The sequence below is a fragment of the Triticum aestivum genome, chromosome 4B (assembly GCF_018294505.1).
Source record: "Triticum aestivum cultivar Chinese Spring chromosome 4B, IWGSC CS RefSeq v2.1, whole genome shotgun sequence".
Classification (NCBI taxonomy): domain Eukaryota; kingdom Viridiplantae; phylum Streptophyta; class Magnoliopsida; order Poales; family Poaceae; genus Triticum; species Triticum aestivum.
This window is the reverse complement of record NC_057804.1, coordinates 473,088,045-473,111,870: the sequence shown is the minus strand read 5'-3', so window position 1 is coordinate 473,111,870 and position 23,826 is coordinate 473,088,045. Positions and strand designations below refer to the sequence as shown.

The window sequence follows — 23,826 nt, the reverse complement described above, 5'->3', positions numbered from 1 at the left end:
GAGAGGCCTACCGCATCAAGCCGCTTGCCCTTTCTGTGATCAAGAAGAGGAAACGACCAATCATCTTTTACTCATGTGTGTGTTCACTAGAACAATCTGGGCGGCCATTTGTGCGGCGCTTGATTCACCAGCTTGCATCCCATCTACCCAGGACTCGCTGGTGGAGTGGGCCATTGACAAGCGTGGATCGAACAATGTGAGTACGAAGGACCTGCGCACCATCTTTGCACTCACGTTGTGAGAGTTGTGGAAGCATAGGAATGCAATCGTCTTCGAGGGTGCGCGACCGTCGATCTTCCAGTTGCTAAAAAAGATTTGTAATGAGGGTTTGGTTTGGTCCTCTGCTGGGTTACTAAAAGGGAATGTAACTCCCTTCTTTCGCAGGGTAGAGAGATGGGTGAGTGGTGAGGATTAGATTGTACTGATAATCCTGTAAACTACGGTGGAGGCACTCTTTGCTTTATCTTCTTTAATATATGATATGCACACTCGTGCATATTCGAGAAAAAAAACATTAAGGGGAGCATATCTATATCTATACCTACTAATAAAGCAAGGCGCGTTTTTTCAATTTTTTCATCCGTTCACGAGTGAATAGATTTTCTTTTTACTATCTGAGGTAGTACTAATTTTTTGTGCATCCATGTGCTAGAAAAAGAAATACGGTTTATCCAGAATTTCGTACATGGGCCGCATGCTATAGCCCAGTAAAGCCAGCCCACTTATTTTCCTGCCCACGCAGCTGGGCAAATCCTATTTGCCGCACGTGGTGACAGATAGTTGGAGGTTAGCACAGATAGCCCTGAACTGGGCCGACCTGTTTTCAATTTTTTCATTGTTCATTTTATATAATTTTATGTTCCTTTCTCTTTTTATTTCCACTTTCTTTTTTCTTTTTTTTATTTGTACTTTTTTGATCAAATAAATTTTATGAAATGTTTAGAATTTCAATTTTGTTCAAATTTTTGAAGAATGTTCAGAATTCCCAAAATATATTCCCGTTTTAAAAGTGTTCAGATATTAAAAAAACTTGTCATTCTGAAATTTTCTGAAAACGGATTTTTTTTTTCTGTTTTACAAAATTATTCGAGATTTTTTTAAATATATATATATTTTAAAAAATGTTCCAAATTCGGAAAATGTTCTGATTGTAGTGAAATGTTCAAGAATTCAACATAAAAATATTTTAAGTAGCCCAGTATTGCTCTTTACATACGGTCTTATGAATTTATAAATGTGTGTGAAACAACATGTACTAATAAGATGTATGAAGTATGGATCTATTATGCCGGACGAAGGATGGATGCATCGGCATGTGAGCTAGCTGGAAAAGGACACTAAATTTTTTCAATGAAAAGTAATATTCCTATTTTTCTCAAAACATTTGTATTTTCCAAAATTGTTCAAGATTCTTAAAAAATGCATTTTAAAAAATTCTCCAAATTTGAAAAATATTCTTGCTTTAGAGGAATGCTCACAAATAATGTTCGCGTTAAAAATTACACATCTTCTAAAATTGTTCTGAAAGGTAAACATGTTCCCTTTTTTGAAAATTATTCATAAAGTCAAGAAATGCTCGTGTTCTCATAAAAGCTTCATGTTTTTTAAAAATGTTCTTGAATTTTAAAAAATGTTCCTGTTTCAAATTTTGTTTCTTTATTTCCGAAAATGTATGAAACTTCAAGAAAACAAATTGCAGTTTTGAAAATTGTTTGGGATTTCAAAATTAGTTCATGTTTCCAAGAATATTAGGCACTTCATAATAATTATTATTTTTTGAAAAGTTGAAAAAATATAATCATAGAATGTTTTGAATCTGATGTTGTGGTATGTTCTTAAATATTTACGTCGGCCATTGGTTAGCAGGACATATTTATTCGAGTGAATGGCAGCAGTGTGTCGGGTATTTGAGATCATGAGTACGATCCTTCAACTCATTTTTTCTTTCTAGATTTTTACTCACGCCTTACAGACACAGGTTGATTCGGTGTCTGAGAATTTCACACCCCACACAATTTAGCCAGCCCAGCTACCTAGGAAATAAGGAAAATAAAATATGTTCAATAGTCCCATATTGCTTGTTTACATACAATCATAACAATTTATATATGTGTGCGAAACTATATGTAGTGAACTGAATGAAGGCTGGATAAATTAGACCGAATGAAGCATGGATGGATTCGTACGTGAGCTTTCTAAAAAAGGGAATTAAATTCAGTACGTGAGCTAGATGGATGAATTGCTAGCTGAACTATCTACAAAAGGGCCCTAAATTTCTTAAGGATTCCTACTCGAGGCAAAGAGAAGAGAAGACCCGACTACGTGAGCTAGATGCATGAAAAAGAAAAGACCCGGCGACCTCCCACATTATGGAACTTCAGCCTTAAATCCCCTCGACCAAGGAACGCAAAATAGTGGAGTATAATTAACTCCGGTTGTACATATCGATTGGTTGTACATGGAAGAGAGAAGACCCGCCTCATTTTCATATTATTGAACTCCATGCCTTAAAATCCCCTCGAATGAATGAAAAAATAGATTGAATAATTCACAGACCTTCTCTGTCGTGCGATGACCTAATAAGGTGCTTTGGTTCTCTAGTCCTAGGACTTTTTCTAGTCCCTAGGACTTTTTGAAAAAAACTCTCAAGGAGGTGCTTCTAAGGACTTTTAGCAAAAAGTCTCAAAAAAGTCCCCCCTGTTTGGTTTGCTAGGGACTTTTTTTAGTCTCAACACAAAAAAGTCCCTGCAATCAAACACCCCCTAACACTCTTAAATCCACTCGATCAATAAATGAAGAAAATAGCGGATTGATTATTTCACACGCGGCGAAACCCAGAACCAAAATGTTTCTTCTTGACTAGCACACAAGATTTTCTTGCATATATAATTCTCACTATATTAAGTGCACACTATTTTTTTCTCCCGTTGCAACGCACGGGTATATGTGCTAGTTATTATATGAAATAAAAGTAGAATGTACGCACCATTTTCTCCAAGTGCTAAACAATGAGAATGCTCAATAACGATCATAGCCGACACAACGTTGACACGTGAACCAACAACCATCCTGTACAACATCTACCTTCTCATGGACTCCATCAGCGCATTCAAATTGTTCAACGACTGGCCTTCGTCGCTCATGTTTTTCTCCGCCATCTCCTTCAACCTCAGCACCCTTTCCTTGGCACCTTCGTCCTCGAAAATCCTATCCAGCAGCTCCACCACCCTCTCCTTCATCACCAGCCCGCCACCCTCGGCCGACGCAACCCGTAGCCCGACCCTCCAGATGTCACATATATATGTCTGGTTCGTGAACTGGTCGGTGAAGTATGGCCAGCACAGCATCGGCAGTCCATTGCGGACGCCCTCTAGCGTGGAGTTCCACCCGCAGTGTGTGACAAAGCAGCCCACCGCAGGGTGCCCCAACACCTGCTCCTGCGGTGCCCAGCCGACCACTTTGCCCTTCCCGAGCCCGTCAATGGCGCCCGCAAACCCGGCTGGGAGCTTGCCGGCCTGCTCCGGCCTGACGACCCACAGGAACGGCCGGCCGGACGACTCGAGCCCGAGCGCGAGCTCCTGAAGCTGCGCCGCGGTCATGATGCTGATGCTTCCGAACGCCACGTACACGACGGATCCGCGGGGTTGCCCGTCCAGGAAGGACGTGCAGGCGTCGTCGTCGGCGTGCCAGAAGTGCCCCACGGGCGCATGTCTCGTCGGCCGTTGCCATGTGCGGAGCGGGCCGATTGGGAGGATGGTAGCCGGCGTGGGGCCGGTGAAGACGGCCGGCTCGATGTCGGAGAATGTGTTGCAGAGGAGAAAGTCGGCCTTCTCAGCGGCGGCCTGCGCGGTGGAGGTGAGGTAGTGGAACACCAGGCGCTCGGCGTCACGGTTGCCCATGTAATTCCAGGCGAGGAAGGTCGCGTCCATGGACGCTGTGGACTCGTTGAGATGGAATGAGTTGTTCTTCAAGTTAACGGGTGCTCCTGCAGCGTAGAATTATGACTTAATACGCGATTTGAAGCTCAACCGAACACAATGGGGACAACGATTGCACTTCCTGAAATATCATTTTTAGCATAATATGATTTGTAAATGGGCGGTGACCATAGATGCATTTCTTCATAACATTTTCAAACTGTTGTAGACGTTGAAATAATTTTCGGCAGAATGCAGATTGTCGTTGGATAACTGTTTGTTGGACAAACGACATGTGAGCATGTGAGGCCTACAGTGAAGCCCATAAATTGCAGCAACGACTTTGACGAGAATACAAACACGAGTTGCGTTGCTTATCTTACCGTCGTCATCGATGACGCCATCGCGTATCAGTCTCTTGGCGTTGACCAGCACCGAGAGCACGGCCGCAGACGCCGGCCAGAGCGCGGCCGACGGGAGGCCCCGACGCTTCACAACATCCAGCGCCCACGACATGCCGGAGTCGACCACCACACATGTCACCTTTCCCAGCCCCTCGCCGGCCGCGTCCTCGCCGTCGAGAAGCGCCTCCAGCTGCGGCGGGATGGCCTCCTGCATGGCGGCGTTGAGCAGGATGAGGTTCTCGTGGTCCCCGGCGTCGTCCATCCCGTCTTCGACCGCAACGAGACGCAGCCGTCCTCCTCCTGCTGAAGAGTATGCCGTCGCCGCGCCACCGGCGGCTGCGACGACGCGGCGGTGGTTGAACTTGGTGTTGACGAAGGTGACGGCGAAGCCGCGGTCGAGGAAGCGGTGGGCGAGCTCCATGAACGGGATGACGTGGCCCTGCGCCGGGTAGGGGAGGAAGAGGGCGTGCGGCGACGCAGGCGCGGCGGAGGTGGCCATCGCGTGCGTGCGTGGGAACGGGAAGTATTTGTGTGATGATCTGCCGTTTCATTTGCTTGCTCGTTGCTGCTTAAATACGGCGCGGGCCGGAACTGTGCGTGTGCGGGTCAAACCATTGCCGTGTCGCATGCTTCGGCGGCTACCACGATTCTCTGATTTTCCATCCAAAAGATCAAGCCGGTACGCAACGCAGCGTTCATACTACTTGAGGATAGGCTAGGTGTAAGTTCACTGATTTTCATTTTTCGGTCAGCCGACTGACCAAAAACTTCTGTCAGTCGATTCGCTGCTCACATCAAAAGTTTCCTACTGTGCGCACCTGCATGCTTCCTACTCGAGCGTTGTACTAGCTGCTCACTTGTCATTACCCATGAGAGCATCTCCAACAGCCGTTCAACGAGCGGCGCGCTAAAATTCAGTTTGCAGCGCGCCGATGTGTGGCGGGGAGCGTTGGCTCCAGCAGACGCGGTAAAATGCACTGCGCGCGTAGCTTCGGCAAGCGCGCTAAAATGTAGCCGCGCTCTCACACAAACACTTTTTTTAACGGTGCATACATATTTTGTTCATAGATAAAAATGATACATAGTTCATAGCATAATAAAAAAACGGTACAAAGATATTTTACATAGTTCATAGCATAGATAGATAAAGAACTACGGTGCAATTAGATAATAAAACTATGGTGCAACTAGAACCTACTCCCAGTCGTCGTCCTCCTCCTCCTCCTCATCATCGGTGGTGGTGTCCGAGGTATCGAGCCAGATGTCTTCCGAACGGTCATCTTCGGGGGAGAAGAACGACGTCCCGCCTGCCTCGACGATATCACACTGCATTATGGCTAGTGCCTTGCGTCGACCCCTATTCGACACGCTCCGCGTGGCGCCTTGCCGTCGTCTTCACCCAGAAGGCGTCCTCGGTGGCGACGTCCTTCGGGTGGCGCCGGCGCCACTCCGCCATGTCTCGCTCGTCCTCCTCGGCGATGAGGAGGCGGCGCTAAAGCCGACGGTGGTCCTCATGGTCCTGGTCTGTAATTAGACGAGGCAGAGGGGCGACGCGCTGCGCCTGCTCGCGCGTGTAGACGTCGTGAAAGTTCAACTGCGTGTGAGGCCTCCCTAGGCGCCACGTCGCCGCGTCGTACTTGCGGGCGGCCTCGTGCGCGGTCTCGAACGTGCCGAGGCTGAGGCGGACCTCACCGGAACGGATCTCGACGTAGTAGGCGTCGGAGGGGCGCTGGCGGACGCCGCGGTAGCCAGATGATCCCCGGTGGCACGGTGGTGGCGGGGCGCTGAAGCGGCGAGAAAGCGGTGGAAGCGGCGAGGAAGGCGGGGAAATGCGCGCATGGCAGTGTGGTGCAGCGCGTGGCGAGCGCCGCATTTTATATGCGCGCACGAAGCGGCGCGCCAAATTTATCGTGCGACCGACAGCTTTCTCCCGCGCGCGCCCAAACGTTTACCGCACGCGGTTGTTTCCCGCCGCCGTGCTAAATGGGCATTTTACCCCGCGCGCGTTTTTTGACGCGACTGTTGGAGATGCTCTAAAAAAGTTTGTTTAGTAATGGATAGGCTTATCCGTGAATTGAACTCGAGCACATACATGTTGTCAAACGTGTGGTAGAATATCCGGCTAGGAATACCTGCTAAAGTTGGCTAAGATTTTAACATGTACCACATGGACATACTTGATAAACAATCCAGAAAAAAAAAAGATTTGAACATGTTAATTCATTAGTTTCCGGGCATGCATGTATTTCTTTGTTCCTGCGTCTCTAAGAACTACCTAATCTTTTTTTAATGAAAACTCGGTGTACCTAACATTATTCTCATGGTGGCAATCATATGTATGTAAGGCAATCTAATTCTCTTAATTAAGGTTTCAAGCCGTAATCATGCACATCCCTATTCGGTCAAGGCTAAAATAAAAAAAAGTTTTCTAAGAAACAAATTTGAAATACTGACAATGGCATTACCCTGTAAAAAGAATAAAATAAATGAGAAAATTTGGTACTTAATTTACAAATAAATTACAAGTTTTTATAATATGCAAGAAAAAGAATGCAATATAGTAATTTTCACAAAAAAGAAGTTTTATAAGAATAAATGAATTAGTCACACTGGTTTTCCCTTAAAGAAGAAAGGATTAATGAAGTTTCCAAGAAAGAAAAAAATAGTGCCATTGGTATTACCCTTCAAGAGGAAAGAAAAAAAAATCAACGAATGACAAAATCTGCACACAATGTACCCAGAAATTGTGTGATTATAATATGCAAGAATAAGCAAATAATAGTGAGATTCCAAAAAAATGTTTGCTCGGAAGGACTAATTTAGTAGCATTGATATTACCCTTAAAGAAGAAGAGATGAAAAAAAAACTAAGAATCAAAATAATAAGAAATGAATTTGGGGCATTGCTATTCCCTTTAAGAAAAAATAAAGTAATAAGAAACTTCAAAATGATGAAATCCTCTAAGAAAGAATGAATTGGTGACATTGGTATTACCCTTTAAGAGTAAAGAAAATGAAAAAAAGCAAAAAATGCACATAGTTTACATAGAAATTGTTCCTTCTTATTGTATGCAAGATGAACATATATAGCAGAATTTCAAAAGGAAGGTTTCCTAAAAAGGAATGAATTGGTGGCATTCGTAGTACTCTTAAAAATGAAGAAAATGAAACAAAAACTAAAACAAAATCAAATAATGAAGCTTTCAAAGAAATAATAAATTAGTGACATTAATATAAGCTTTCTGAGAAATAAAAACCAAAACTAAATCAAAATAATAAAGTTTTCTAAGAAGTACTCCCTCCGTCCCAAAATTCTTGTCTTAGATTTATCTAGATACAGATGTATCTAGCACTAAAACGTGAATAGATACATCCGTATGTAGACAAATCTAAGAAAAGAATTTTGGGACAGAGGGAGTATGCATTAGTGGCATTGGTATTACCAATTAAGAGTAAAGAAAATTAAAAAAAATCAAATAATGGTAAAAATTGCACACAATTTACACAAAATTGCTCTTTTTGTAATAAGCAAGAATAAGCATATAATAGTAAAATTTCACAAAACAAAAGTTTCCTAAAAGAAATGAATTGGTGGCACTTGTATTACCCTTAAAGAAGAAAGAAAATAAAATAAAAACCAAAATAAAAATCAAAATAATGAAGTTTTCTAAGAAAGAATGAATTACTAGCATTAATATTACCCTTCAAGAAGAAAGAGAACAAAAAATATTATGAATAATGATAAAATTTGCACAAATTTTTCTATAATATGCATGAATAAACACATAATAATGGGATTTTGAAAAAAAATACTTAGTAGGAATGAATAGTGACATTGATATTACCCTTTAAAAAGAATGAAAATCAAACAAAAACTAAAACAAAATGAAAACAACTTTTTCCATGCTAAAATGAATTAGTGACATTGGTATTACCCTCTAAGAAAGAAAATGGAAACAAAAAATTTAAAGCTTGCACACAACTTTGCACTTTTTTAATACGTAAAAATAAAGACATAATAGTGCAATTTTTGCACTTTAGTATAATTCATACACTTGTTATATAGTATTAGTTACATGTATACATTTTGCACTCCCCCAACATCCACAAATACCCATAAAAACCAACTAAAAAAGATAAGAAAAAAATGCATACAAACAGAAAATGAGGAAGCACTCTAAGCATATAAACAGGCAACACGAAATGGGCTTCAGCCTAATAGGAAAATCGACTACCCCGATATAGTGGTCTTTCGAAAATCTAGGCCCAAGGCATGACAATAGTCATAACAGAAAAAAAAAGGAACACGAATCTTCAAGCAGAAATCAACGGCCCAAAAAATTGACTGATCCAAATTGATTTTCCTGGCAACTTACATGTAGCTAAATTGTACAACTTGAGTCCCGAGTGGTTACCACGTGAGTATTAAGGATGGAATACAATCCTCATCCATTATCTTGGAATAGCAAGAAGACGTAGACACGGACGATGAACTAACTTGTGTCCAAGGTGTTTGAGCATCTCCAAGGTGTTAGACCATCTCTAAACGGTCTCTTATAACTTAGAGGAGTATATGGCCTCTTATGATCGAGAGGAGAATATGTGGTCCACTAAATAAGAGTGTTTTCTAGCATATCCCTTAAACATAACTCCTTAAAAGAATTGAATCTTTGATTACCTAAACTTCCTCCTCCATGTGGTGGAGCGCGGCGTCCTCTGAAGGCTCACTGAACGTCGGATGCAGGGGCGGCCCCACTGTACAGGCTGGTATGTGCGGGTGCCCCAGGTGGCTCCAATGTGCTCCTCTTGATTATGAGAAACTCGAGCAGCAATCAACAAGATGTCCGGCCAGTCACTTCATAAAACAAGCAGCAAGCTACAAACAAAAGAAAGAAAACGATTCATTTTGGATGGGCCAATACTGAAGTGAAAGAAAGGCTCAATAGCAGCCCCAAATGAGCTAACCTATTCCTCCCGCATCGCTGCAACTATATCTCGCATACAATGAGATATATGGTACACTCGCTTGAACTGTTTCCTCCACGTGTAGCTAGTTGGACAGTCCATTTTGAACCTTTTTCCGGCTATTTTTGATAGATTCGCTCGTTCGCTCCCTTCTTCTGTTCTTTTATCTTTTTATCTTTCTTTTAGTTTTTTTCTTATAGTTTATTCTATTTCTTCATTGATTTTCATCTTTCCATTTCTTATAGATTCGCTCGTTCGCTCCCTCTTGATCATTTTCTTTCTTTCTTAGTTTTTCTTTTTTATTCTTGCTGGGGTTTTATTGGTTTTCTTTGTTTCCTTATCTGTTTTCACTGTTTCATTCTTTTCCGTTGGTTTTCTTCGGTTTCGTCTTTTTTGGATTTTTGGTTTTATTAATTGTCTTAATTTTTCTTGGTCTTTTTTTTCAATTTTCTTCCATTTCTTTTTTATTCAACAATTGTCCAAAAATTTCAATATGTATTCAACATTTTTCATATACATTAGAAACATATTATATATACATGTTTAATATTTTGCAATACAAGATTAATATTTTTTGGAAACAAATATTTTATGATGTCTAATTTTCCCAATACACATTCCACATTTTAGGTATATATCCAATACATTTTTAATACATGCTTAACACTTTCTAAATACGACATTAACACATTTTGAATACATGGTCAACATTTTTTAATACACGATGAACATTTTTTTGCTGGCAACAAACATTTTTTTCACACATTGTACAGTTTTCATATAAATTAATAATATTTTTACATAAATATTTAACATTTTAATACATAATTAATTTTTTTGAATATATGTTCTATGATGTCTAATTTTTTAAATGCATGTTGTACATTTTTGTATACACCAGGAAACACATTTAATATATTTTTAGTAACATGACCAATATTTTCTCATACACATTGTATGTTTTACATATTTTTATATACATGACAATTTTTTTTATATATGCACATTTAAAATTTTGTAAATGCTTGATCATCATTTTTTTTGTTAACTAATTTTTTTAATACATGATTAACATTTTCATACACATTTTATATTGTTTGTATAGAGTTTTCATATACATGAGAATTTTTTTCCCGATGCACATCTAACATTTTTTAAATGCTAGGTTAACATTTTTTAGAAAAATTATGTAAACTGTTTTTTTAGTATAAATATCAAGAATATTCAAATGTATAAACAAAAATAAAAAGCAGAAAACAAAAATAAAAAACATGAAGGGAAAAACAGAGAGAAAAACGAGGAAGTGGCCGGTGGCTTGTGGCTTCCGGCGCACTGGACTAGGGAGGCGACAGACGCGAGCACAAGATAGGTCTCGCTTAAAGCGATACATAGTGCTGCCCCATGCCCTATGTTGTACTGCAAAATGTTTTTCTCTACGATCGTGCTACCTGGGCTAGGGTCAAAAACCACTGTTTTTTAAGAGCATCTCCAACAAGCGCGCAACACGCGGCGTGTTAAAAATAAAAATACCACACCACGTTAGTCAGGTTTTGCGCGCGGCGCTGCGCTGGTTCCAGCTGCCGTCGCCAAATAAAGCGTGTCCGAGCCGCTCCAGCAGGCACGCTATATTTCATTTTTTTTAGACGATTACATACATAGCATACAAATATGAAGATAGTTTGGCACATAGCTTGCTTCTACGATACAAAATGCGTACATCTAAATTTCTCCAACGATATATAGTTCTACTACATCCACATAGCCTGCTTCTACGATACAAAATAAAACTAAAAACTACTACTACTTGTTCTCCGACTCGGATTGTGCCTCGGTGATGTCCTCTTTCGACGTCTGAGCATAGGCGTCAAGGAACCTCTCATCGCGGGAGTCCTAGGACGACGCATCTCGTAGCGCCATGTTGTATTTAGCGACCGCCTTCCGCGTTCACTTGTCCTCGCGATAGGCGGCTCGCTCCTTCCTTCTCTCCTCCCTCTCCGCCCTCCTCTCGGTGAAGAACTGTTCTTCATTGATGATGTCTTACGGGAAGCGTTGCCTCCACAATGCCATGGCTTCCTCGTCCATCTCGGCCAGGCTAAGACGACGCTCCCAGCTCCGGTGTTTGCGATGATCCTCGTCAGTGTTAAGCCGCGGGAAAGGCGCCAACTCCTGTGCCTGCTCCCGCATCGACACGTCGGTGAAGTTCATGTCCCAACGGGACCGCCGGAGGCGCCACGCCGCAACGTCGTACGCGCGGGCGCCATCCTGGGCGGCGTCGAAGGTTCCGAGGCCGAGACGCACGCCGCCGCCCGACTGAATCAAGGCGGAATAGGTGCCGGACGGGCGCACGCGGACGTCGCGGTAGCCCAAACCTCCCCGGCGGCGAGACGGCATGGTGGCGCGGTGGTGGCGTGTCGGCGACGAGGAGAGAAAGCACGAGGGAGAGCGGTAGAGGGCGCGCCAAATCTAGCGCACAAGCTGCCGCCTTTTCCCGCGTGCGCGCAATCTTTTCCCGCGCGCTCTTGTTTCCCGCCACCGCTGGAACGCGCAAAATCGGTCGGCGCGCGCTAAAAAGCAATTTTACCGCGCGTGCGCGTCTTTTAGCGCGCCTATTGGAGATGCTCTAAGGACGCCAACTGAAAAACTGAAACGCCCTGGTGTTCAGTTGACACCAGCGATTACACATGACTTTCGCCTTTGCCTAGTTAGTTATAGCTTTGGTCTAATACTCCCTCCGTCCCAAAATTTTTGTCTTAAATTTGTCTAAATACGGATGTATCAAATCATGTTTTAGTATTAGATTCATCCGTATATAGACAAATCTAAGACAATAATTTTAGGACGTAGGGATCATGATTTTACTATTTGTTGTTGTTTTTCTTGTGTGTGTGTTAGTGTTATCTGTATGCATTTTATTTATGCATAGGGCGAGTGTGTTCTCTTTATGTTTGTATCCACTTAATGCTTCAATTTGAGTCAATAAAATGCACTCTTCGTTGGAAAAAATATGCACGGAGAACAAACTGTCGCACATACCAAGCCCGACAAATTGAGCATGGGGAGGAGAGTGTCACATATGGTCTTGTTCATGTTTTTTGAAGGGCAATGGTCTGTTCATGTCGCCGTCCGATTCCATACAATGCCATGATTGAAAGGGAAGGCAATGCGGCGAGATGAGCCTACGAAATATGTCAATGGATGCTGGCTTTTGTTCCTTGGAGATTCCTCCGCCGTGTCTGATAAAGCTCATCATTAGCCATTGCAACACACTCCACCAACCCCTTCCCTCACTCTCTGCCCGATCTTCAGCCACCGTACGTATTACTGGCTCCTGGTACGCTGGATCATGCATCGGACGGCTCCAAGAATCAGCCGGGCGCGCCCCCGCCGTGCGGCATTGTTGGCAGCAGGCTCCGCTCGCCTCGCCGTAGGACGGACGAGTCATGGCGATCACGGTCGGCGTGGCGAGAGACGAGGGTGCATGATAACTTGGCAAAATGGACGATGCTCGTAAAGTGAATCTAAAACACGACTTTGTGAGCTCAGCGGCGGGGCTAGCAGATGGGGTTTCGGGCTCGCCACGCCGGCCGCGCAAAAGCGAGATAGCTTTGAATCTTTTCTCGATCAAATGGCTTTGTGTCGACTTTGACCTGATCACATTGCCCCCGCGTCATCAGTCGTGACCTACGTAACGTGCCTTTGATCAAGCGTGCTCCACCAAAACCTTGGTCCCATACAGTGTCGCCGCCTGCTTGATGAAAAAACAAGCCTTGATTGCTTTGTCGCCGTGCTATAAGGCCAACTTCACCGCGCGACCCTATCCTGTCCGTTCCCGTCCGTTTGGGGTAAAAGAGACAAAAGAGGCGGCCCAGCGCGCGTCCTCAAACGGACAAATGTTCGAATTCGGTCCGTTTTCGACCCATCTCCGGCCCAAACTTGCGCTCGGGTTGGGGTGAAACGGACAGCGCGCGGACGGGCGGGATGCGCGCGCTTGTCCTACCCTGGCCCGCCCGTCGGTGGGAGAAACCAAAACCCCCCACGCCTATTTGGCACCATTTGCCCCAAACCCTACCACGTCCCTTCCGCCGCCCCCTCTCTCCCCCGTCCATGGCCGACGCCCCGCCGGGTTCCGGAGGCCTGGCCGTCGACCCGCCCGCAAAGGTGAAGAAGAAGGCGGCAAGGAAGCCGCGGTCGGAGTGCACGCCGGAGGAGATCGCCAAGTTGGACGCGGAATCGGCGAAGAGGAGGGGACGGGGAGCGGTCGTCAAGGTCAATGCCGTCGCGGCCAAGTTCGCCGCCCAGCGCGAGGAGCTGGAGGCCGCGCGGTGCAAGGCCGCTGCCGACGAGAAGGAGGACCTCGTCAACAAAGCGCACGCCATCCTCATGCTTGGCATGGGCCGTCCTACCGGGTTCCCTGCAGCGGCCGTCGGCCCGGCAAGCACAGGCTCGTCGGTCGCTCGGCCTACGCACTGCCAGTCGCCGACGTCGCGCACCGCGCCCATGTCGCCCTGGTTCCCTCCGCCAAGGCACGACGGCCAGACCCGTTTCTCGGGGTCGCCGGACGTGGGCGCGTTCGCGCCGTCCACACCGGGCCCCGCGGCCGTCATCGACCTCAACGTCACGCCTGGGTCCAGCAGCGGCGGGCGACCGTCCGTCGAGATGCTAAGAAAGCAGGCACGGGCACCGTTCACGGGCACCATGCCGGCCCCCCGCGTCTTGTTTGATGAAATGCCAACCCCAACGCCAACGGTCGACGACCCCTTCTACAACCGCTACATGGAGGACGTGATCTTCGACGGTGGGCATGGTCGTGCCTACGACCCCGATGAGACCCAAAGTCAGGATGGCCGCGCCGAGTACGTCCCCGATGAAGGTGGGCACGACCGTGCTGACTACGACCATGGTGACTCGTGGCATGAAGACGATGACATCTATGTCGAAGGCGATGAAGAAGAAGAAGAAAGCAATGGCGTTGATATTAGTAGTGCGCCATTGTTCATCGAGGCCGACAACGTCAAGGCCAGGCAGAGGCAGCTCGACATCGAGGCCACCAATGCCGCCACCAAAGCGAAGGAGGTGGCCCTTGCGATCATGAGCGTGGACTTGTCGAAGATGAGCGACAAGACGATGGCCTGGTTCGAGGCCAGGCAGAAGGAGATGCTCGACGCCGAAGGCCTAAACTAGGTCGTCCGATCAGCGTGGCCGTTCTTTTTGAGTCTGGCATGGGTGCCGCCCGCCCGCCCGTCGGGCCGCTGGTAGTGTGCCGGCGAGAAACCATTCATTTTGGAGGCCGGCTGTGTTGCCGACCGCTGGTTGTGTTGCCAGCAAGGAGAACTATTCATTCTGAAGGCTGCCTGTGTTGCCGGCCGCTGGCTGATGCCGGCGATGGATGTGTAGGCCGCTGGCTCTGTTGCCGGCGTGAACCGGGGGCGCTGGCCTGAACTAGGGCCTGGCATTTGAAAACTAGACGCGGACAGGATGGGGCAAAATGGATGCGGTCGCGCGCTGGGCGCACGGCCACCGCATCCCAGGACAGGCCCGGACACGACCCCAAATCGCTACCCAAACGGACAGAATCCGGACAAAACGGACGTCCATTTGGGGTCGCGCGGTGGAGTTGGCCTAACGAGGTACGTAGGACTGCACCATCATCTATCACATCGCCGGACATGCGCCACCATGCACTGTGAATGTGAATCATGGCCACCGTGTTGCCTGAAAGACCAGCAGAGACCAGCTGATCTTGGCCCCTGTAGCCTTGGATTCTCCGTGCCTGGAATAGTAATCGGTAAAGCGGGCAAGGCTGAGAGAGTAGAGCATACATTGCATAGGATAGTAGATCAGGGTCTAGGTCTGTCACGCCCTAGGGACGGACGGGGATCGACGACGGCGAGGAGAGTGAGGGGGGAAGCAGAGCAAGGGGATCGGCAGGAGGTAGGAGAAGATAAGACAGAGAGAGATTCAGAATATTCTTCAATTCAAACTTGATCCCACACAGTGTATTCGTTCGCTTATATAAGGCGAACCCATTACAAGGCCCACGGCCCACACCACACCCACTCTACTCGCTGGCCCAACTAGTGGTTGCTTCAGTTGCTCTTTCTCCCGCCCTGCGCCTTGGTTCCTTCTGTCGCCCGCACGGTACTGCTTACAATACCCGCCCCTGAAGAACCAGCTTGTCCCCAAGCTGGTGCGCTCGGGTACCGCGACTTGAGCACCTCGTGATCTTCCCAGGTTGCTGACGAAGCAGGAATCGTTGCCCATTTCACCAAAATCTGCAGATGCGCGGCATTGCCCTTCTTGACCAGACAACGATCAAGGATTTCTTCAGGTACCACTCCTGGTGCTGACAGATCCACTGGAACCGGTAATGTGGTGAACACTGGGGTATGATCTGGCACGTGCCCCTTCAACTGGGAGACATGGAAGACCGGATGTACCTGACTCCCTCTTGGTAGCTCCAGGCGATATGCTGTTGTCCCTATTCTCTCCAAGATTTGGTATGGACCAAAATACTTGAGAGCCAATTTGTGACAAGGACGATTGACCACAGATGATTGGGCGTACGGTTGTAACTTTAAATAGACCATTTCGCCAACAGCAAACTCCCTCTCCGAGCGCTTCCGATCTGCAAACAGTTTGTACTTGCCTTGAGCTCTTGTCAGGTGTTCCTTCAGAGCTGCATTGTGCTCCGTGTGAGTGGCTAGCCAAGTGTTTACATCAGAGTTGTGAGATGTAGCATGTCCCATCAGTTGGCCTATATTTGGAGCATGGCCATAGAGCGCCCGGTATGGTGTACAGCCCAATGATGAGTGATATGCAGAGTTATACCAAAATTCAGCCTGTGGTAGCCAAGATGCCCACTTCTTCGAAGAATCATGTACTGCACAGCGCAGATACATTTCGAGACATTGGTTGACCCGCTCTGTTTGGCCGTCAATTTGTGGGTGGTAGGCCGTGCTCATTTGTAGCTCAGTGCCCCACACACGAAAGAGCTCTTTCCAGAAGGAGCTAGTGAAGATCTTATCTCTGTCTGAAACTATAGCCAGAGGCAAACCGTGCAATTTGACTATGTTGTTTAAGAAAACTTTGGCCACAGATGCAGCAGTGAACGGATGCTTTAAAGGCAGAAAGTGACCCACTTTAGTAAAACGATCGACCACCACCAAAATTGCACTGTATCCTTTTGACTTGGGCAAACCTTCAATAAAATCCATACTGATTTCTTGCCATGGGCTGTCAGGTATAGGTAGAGGCTGCAACAATTCAGGCTTTTTGCACAATTCATGTTTTGCCTGTTGGCAAGTGGCACATTGCTTCACAAATTTTTCCACAACCACTTTCATTCCTTGCCAACTGAATAATTGCTTCACTCTATGATATGTTGGGAGGATTCCAGAATGGCCTCCCACAGGACTTGAGTGAAAAGCTTGGATCAGTTTGGTTTTGAGGCCTGTGTTTGCTCCTACCCAAATCCTATGATCTTGTTTGATCAGACCTTCTTGTAATTGGAATCCAGAACAAGCATTTGGGTTCACAGCTAACTTTTGCAGCATTGAAGAAGCTACAGGATCCACTGAGTAAGAATTCAGTATTTCTTGTACCCAAACTGGTCTACTGGTGGACACAGACTGTATTTGAAACAGGTGGGCAACTCTAGACAGAGCATCAACTGCTGAATTTTCCACTCCTCTCTTGTACTGGATAGAGAATTGCAAACCTACCAATTTGGTCATCGCTTTCCTCTGCAAATCTGAAGTTAAATTTTGGTCTCCCAGGTGGCACAAACTCTGATGGTCAGTTTTGATCACAAAAGGTGCTCTAGATAAATAAGATCTCCACCTGTCAATTGCCATCATTATTGCTAGGAATTCCTTTTCATATATGGACTTTTTTTGGTTGTTGACACCCAGTGCTTTACTGTAGAAAGCCACTGGATGGTCCTCCTGAGACAACACTGCTCCCACTCCTGTATTGCAGGCATCTGTCTCTATACTGAATGTTTTGTTGAAATTAGGAAGAGCTAACACTGGTGTGTTGATCATGGCTTGCTTGAGTAACTGGAAAGCTTGTTGAGCTGCATCAGTCCATACAAAGGCCTGTTTCTTAAGCAAGGTAGTGAGAGGTTTGGCTAACAGTCCATAGTTTCTCACAAACTTCCTGTAATATCCTGTGAGGCCCAAAAACCCTCTCAATTCAGTGACATTGGTTGGCACAGGCCACTGCACCATGGCCTCAGTTTTAGCAGGGTCTGTTGCTACCCCTTGGTCAGAAATAATGTGCCCTAAATATTCCAGAGAGTTCTAAGCAAACACACATTTAGATTCTTTGACACACAACTGGTTCTCTCTGAGAATATCAAACACAGACTGCAAGTGTTCCAGACGCTCCTCCAGAGTGAAACTGAATATTAATATATCATCCATGAATACCAGCACAAACTTCCTATTAGGCCCTGCAAACAGGAAATTCATGACGCATTGAAAAGTTCCTGGGGCAGTAGCTAATCCAAAGGGCATCACTCTGAACTGAAACTGTCCATGGTGTGTTTTAAAAGCTGTCTTGAACTCATCTTCCTCTTTCATCCTTATTTGATGGTACCTAGCCTTAAGATCCAGTTTGGAAAACCATTTTCTTCCTCCTAACTTATCCAGTATTTCATCAATGACTGGCATGGGAAATTTATTCTTAACAGTCACAGCATTGAGCTTCCTGTAATCCACATAGAACCTCCATGTGCCATCCTTCTTCTTAACCAGCAGCACAGGTGCAGCAAATGGGCTCATAGTAGGTGTGATCAGTCCAGCATCTAGCATTTCCTTGACTTGTTTCTCTATTTCATCTTTCTGTAACGGGGAGTATCTGTAGGGCCTACAGTTAACAGGCACTGCATCTGGAAGCAGATTAATGGTGTGGTCAAAAGCTCTGTGGGGAGGTAGAGTTTTTGGATCTCTGAACACCTGTTTGTTTCTGTCTATAACTTGTTGCACAACTGGAGGTGTTTCCATAACAGGTGCCATTACAATCCTGTTGAGCAGGGCAGTTGCCCAAACATCATTCCCTTTTCTCATTTAACTAACTATTCTGCTGAAACCTCCTCAATGTGATCTTGTTTTACTGGTAACACACCTTGTAATTTGACTTCTTGCCCATTGTACTGAAACTGAATCCACTTATCAGCCCAATGACATTTCATCACACCCCACTGTTCCAACCAATCCATGCCCAATATGATATCATGTCCTCCTAGTGGTAACACTTGCATGGAACTGCAAAAACTGTGCCCTTGAATCCACCAGGTCAGGTCAGGTACACTTGCAGTACAGTTTATGATGTTTCCATTGGTTACCTTCACACGCAGTGGTCTTTCTAGTTTTTGTGCAGTGACAGCAATTTTATCCAATAAGGACTGATCCACAAAGGTGTGAGTACTGCCAGAGTCTACTAAAATCAATACTACTTTATTGCCCACCAATGCCCTTAGTTGAATTGTTTTCGGATGAGCAGCTCCAGACAGAGCTGTAGCAGATACAGTGGCACACTCTTCTGTCTCTCCAGTAATCAGTGCATCTAATACTGCATCAGAAATTATCTCATGTGGATCCATAGCTTCTGCAGCCTTCAACTGAGCTTTTTCTGCAACTGGCTGATGGCACACATGCCCTGACACAAACCTTTCTCCACACTTGTAACACAAACCATTTGCACGTCGATATTCTTTCAGTTGTTTGGCTTTCCACAGCTCTCCTGTAGCCAACCCAGTTCTGTTGTCTGTCTTGCCATAAGTGGTCTTAGGGAAACTTGGTTTGCTGTTTTTCTGCTGCAGCAATAAACCCTCCTGGACAGAAGCATACTAAGCTGCTACTTGCACAGAGTAAGGAATCTGAAACTCCACCACTGATCGCAACTCATCCTTCAGACCCATAAGAAACCTGGTCACGAGGAACGTCTCACTGAGTGTAGGCTCGTAGAGTCTCACTGTGTACACAAGCTGTAGGAATTGTTGCTTATACTCATCCACTGTGGCCAACTGTTTCAACATCATCAGCTCCTTCATCTTCTGCCTGTACACATCGACATCAAATTCCAACAACACAACAGTACAAAATTGTTCCCATGTGTGAAATGCACCGGTCTGCTTGAACACTTGGTACCAATGGGCTGCGTTATCTGACAGATATAGCGATGCCGAGGTAACCTTGAAGCTGTCAGGGATGTTGTATAATCTGAAAAACGCCTCACACTTGTCCAACCAAATCCTGACTTCAGTACCATCAAAACGTGGAAAATCCATCTTCGGCATCCATTGCCGCTTGCTCGTGTTCTCATCACCAACCGGAGTCACAGGTTGCTGGGGAACAGGAGCAGTGTCAGGTACCTGAATCGGACGGGGAGGCGGTCGCCCAGGCAATTTTGGTCCTGCCCCTAGAATGCCATCCGAGACTTTTGAAGCAGTTCGGGACGACGCTTCCGTGGTGTCCTGTGGCTTGTTTACCTGTGCTGTGCGCGCCTGATTTTGCTGCACTAGCCCCAGCGTGTCGCATGAGAGGTCGACCTTGACTTGTACCTGATCCAACCGCGCTGACTGCTCCGACAACTTGGCGTCGAGAGCCTCGAGCTGCACGCGGATCCCGTCGACAGCGTCTAGCTTGTTCTGCGCGGCTCGAAGCGCCGCGAACTCCTTCAGCATCCGCTCCTGAAACGCCTCCATCTCGTCCGCCAGGAAGCGCGACTGCGGGTTGGGCTTGAATGTCGTCGTGGTCGCCGGTTTCCCCCAAATCAACCCACCTCAGGTTAGGAATTACACAGATCAAACCCTAAGGTGATCCGCTACCGTCGCCTCGGATTTGCCGGGTACGAATTGGGGAAAAAAATTTGTGGTGCGGCGGTGCGGCGGCGCGGCGAATCGCTGCCAAAGCTCTGGTACCAGACTGTCACACCCTAGGGACGGACGGGGATCGACGACGGCGAGGAGAGTGAGGGAGGAAGCAGAGCAAGGGGATCGGCAGGAGGTAGGAGAAGATAAGACAGAGAGAGATTCAGAATATTCTTCAATTCAAACTTTGATCCCACACAGTGTATCCGTTCGCTTATATAAGGCGAACCCATTACAAGTCCCACGGCCCACACCACACCCACTCTACTCGCTGGCCCAACTAGTGGTTGCTTCAATTGCTCTTTCTCCCGCCCTGCGCCTTGGTTCCTTCTGTCGCCCGCACGGTACTGCTTACAAGGGTCTAGGTCAAAATGATGGGGCCGGCTTGAGGAGGCGATGACGCAGGGCGCTAACCATGGTGTTTCGCGCGGCCGAACTATAGTTTTCTGGTCATGCATCAGCACACACATACATATGCACCAAGCCAAAGCCTGTGCAAATTGCTGTCGCGCTCTGCCTGTCCCAGTGTGCCTCGGCGAGACCTTGGTGCTGCGTGCCGCGCCGTCGTCCATGGCCTGCGGTGAGCGCGCGAGAGCTCCACCCATGGCCGGGACCATCATTGAGCCCAGTGCGCGGCCTACTACCGCTGCTGCTGCTGCCGCGATGGTCACGGCCGATGGATCGGAAAAGAGAACTCGTGCTCTCCGGCCATTCATTGCCTCCGGGGGCGCGCGCGGCGGCTGGGCGGTGGCGCATGGTGTGCCGAGCAAAAGTCGCTTTGCGCTACGGCATCGGCCGCTCCGGGGCCGAAACTGCATCATGCCGCGTGCGCCCTAGCTTCGTGTTGTTGGCTACTCCAAGATTGGTGGTGTTAGCGCGCGGCACGGTTGTGGAACTAGTAACGCCTAGCCTCATGATGTCTAGACGACGCAGCTAGTGATGCAGATTCGGTGTACTACTAGAGATGGGAAAGGCTGGTCAAAGGTAATTAGCTAGCACCGATTATTAATCATCGTGGAGAAGGCATAATTCGGCTATAGTCGCAACCCACTGCTTCTGCGAACGGCAATATAAGAGCAATCACGCTAAGCTGGAAAAGTTGAGGAGTTGCTAGGCCGGCTGAGCGCTCACCGGAATCACTAATCATGACCACATACATGCATGCTGCTGCTGCAGAGCTTCATTCTGGCTTACATGTTTCTATTTAGCACACGCACTTCCGATATTTGGAAGTCAAGTGTGCATTTTTTTTTACTACGACTGCGGTCTACGGGACTATCTGAATGACTGAATCTGAATGGTGAAATCATATTACAACTTTATCTTGACAAAAAGAAAAGAAGGGACAACTTCTGTGCAGAAATAGTGTTCTCGCAGCAGTACATGGGTGCCTTTGGTTCTAAGCTAACTGTACTCAACGCTCGTCTGCAGCTTTATTGTGCAACCCGAAACACTCATCAGACAACATGCGTTGTTCCGCTGACAGATGAATTTCCTTTGTCTACTCCCAGGAAAAGGCTGTAATCAGGGCCATAACCATAGGAAAAGATGTGCATGTGCAGTTGATTAAAAACAATACAGTACTAATCCCTGCGCAGCTTTATACTACTGTATTATTATGCCGCTCCGGGACGACACTCTTCATGCAGCGTGGCTTCTATTATACAGGAGTGCCAGAGCGCCATTTTCCACAGAAAGGAAGACAACCAACCATGCCGGCCGGTTCTTCCCAGGAGCTGCTCGACAAGGGTGCGGTTCGGATATTATAGTGCTGTGTATTTGGCTCTGATATTGGAATCGTATGGTATCGTGTGTACTCATAACGAATTATAAGCATCATTCAGTGTGGAATCTATTCATGGGAGAACCAACTAGTGCTACATGTGAACAAAAAAGAAGTTCCCAATCGATTGCAGCTCGCAGCTCGCGACAACTTTTCGAACGTGTAGAAGAGACAACACTCCATACATCTGTGCAAAAAGATGGTGGGAAAGAAGTGGCTTTGTCGACAAACCAAATGAGATGAATATGTTGTTTGACAGGCTCACATTTGACATCAAGTAGAGAATTTTTTACAGCTTGACACCTGAACCTTGATTAAAGAACCTGTATAGTTACCTTGATTAAAAAAAAGTTATCGTAGAACATCCTGTTCTACGGTTTTCTCGTCAAAAAAAAAACCTTGATTAAAGACTAAGAGTGGTACAAATGCCACTTTTGTGTATCTTGTGTGTATAGTTTACACTTCCGAGATCTTTTTTCTGCGCACATGACTTCTCCAAGATCCGGGGGTTTAATGAGACATCATAGATGTACTTTCCTGGATTGCTTCCCTGTGTTATTTTGTTCCGTATGTAAGTTGGCGATCGAGCGCTGTTATGATGCCAATCGGCCAGTCTTGCTTTCTCTTCCGACGAGGGCGAGCAGAAAGCATATTCATGGCAGGTATCCAGCTATCATGTCGCTTCATCATAGACAGATTCAGCTGCCTGCTTATTGCAGCTTCAGAGCTTCGTATTTGTTAGTACACTAGAGTGCATGTATGTTACCTGCAGGTTTGAACCTTTGCATGATCCGTCGCCTCACTGGCGGCCTGCCCCACAAATAATTTCTCTATCAAGCACTTGAATCGCCATTGTCGGAATTTGCAATCCGGAGAAAAACGTTTTCTCGAGGACAGGATAACACAACGGTGTGCTCCAACTAAACCACATACGAAAATGGCTGCTGACATGCGTGCAGCGTGGAGGGTTTGTATTAGCCACGCTCCGCCCTGAAAAAGATGGTAGAGGAATGAGCAGCTAGCCATGGCTTTTCCGCCTCGGCGAAAGTTGGAGGCTGGGACAATCACTCCGATTCGGGGTCTTGGTTCAGCCTTACGACAACTGTAAAGCCAAGAGAATTTTCACAGCTCTATCTTTCCCTGACTCTCTGAAGATTCACCGCCGTTAGAGACAATAAAAGATGTTTCATGGTTTCCTTCAAGGAACGACGTGATGTGCCGGGCCGGGTGTCAGGACCCCGACTCAATGCCACATCGATCTAGCATGTAACACCTCATATCACTTTGCGGCCTCACGCACGGTATTTCTACGGGTGTCGCCTTACCTTTGTCCGGAATCGTTTGTGCCTTTTGGCACACGTATATGATAGTGTCGCTAGCATCCATATGATAAGGAGCCCGGGCTGACATGGCTAGTCGTAAACCCAAAGTGGCACAAACTTACAGGGACAGACATCCATGACCCAGCATCGAACGTGTCGGTCATCAGCGAGTGAATCCACGCTGTAGCACTGGGCTAGCAGGACTCCGGTGAACCAGGCTGTAGCGGGCTAACAGGACTCCGGTATTCATCGCGTGACATTTCCCCGAAGGGACAGACACAGGAACGAAGAAGGACACATGCCGGCCAGCCTAAGTGTTCCGGAGCAGTAGCAAGCTACCATGGCTCAGTGGAAACACTAAGAGACATTTTCCGGTAAGAGAGGCTACTAAGGATAAACAACTAGATAGTCAGATCCCACACATACCAAGTATTTCAATAACATACACACAATATGCTCGATATGTGCAAATACCACATGGCATCACAACATGACTCTACAACTCAAGTATTTATTCAATAGGCTCCGAGGAGCGAGATATTACAAACATGGGTCTCATGACC

General features: G+C 46.5%; 1 protein-coding gene across 1 annotated transcript; it reads right to left on the bottom strand.

Annotated features, from left to right (window-relative positions):
* Window positions 1-2,837: 2,837 nt before the first annotated feature.
* On the bottom strand, window positions 2,838-4,858 carry LOC123092785 (UDP-glycosyltransferase 83A1). Its single transcript, XM_044514612.1, has 2 exons — window positions 4,301-4,858; window positions 2,838-3,985 (listed from the first exon to the last, which is right to left on the bottom strand). Exons 1-2 carry the CDS (start codon window positions 4,818-4,820, stop codon window positions 3,081-3,083), a joined length of 1,425 nt encoding a protein of 474 aa, XP_044370547.1. The 5' UTR covers window positions 4,821-4,858; the 3' UTR covers window positions 2,838-3,080.
* Window positions 4,859-23,826: the final 18,968 nt, after the last annotated feature.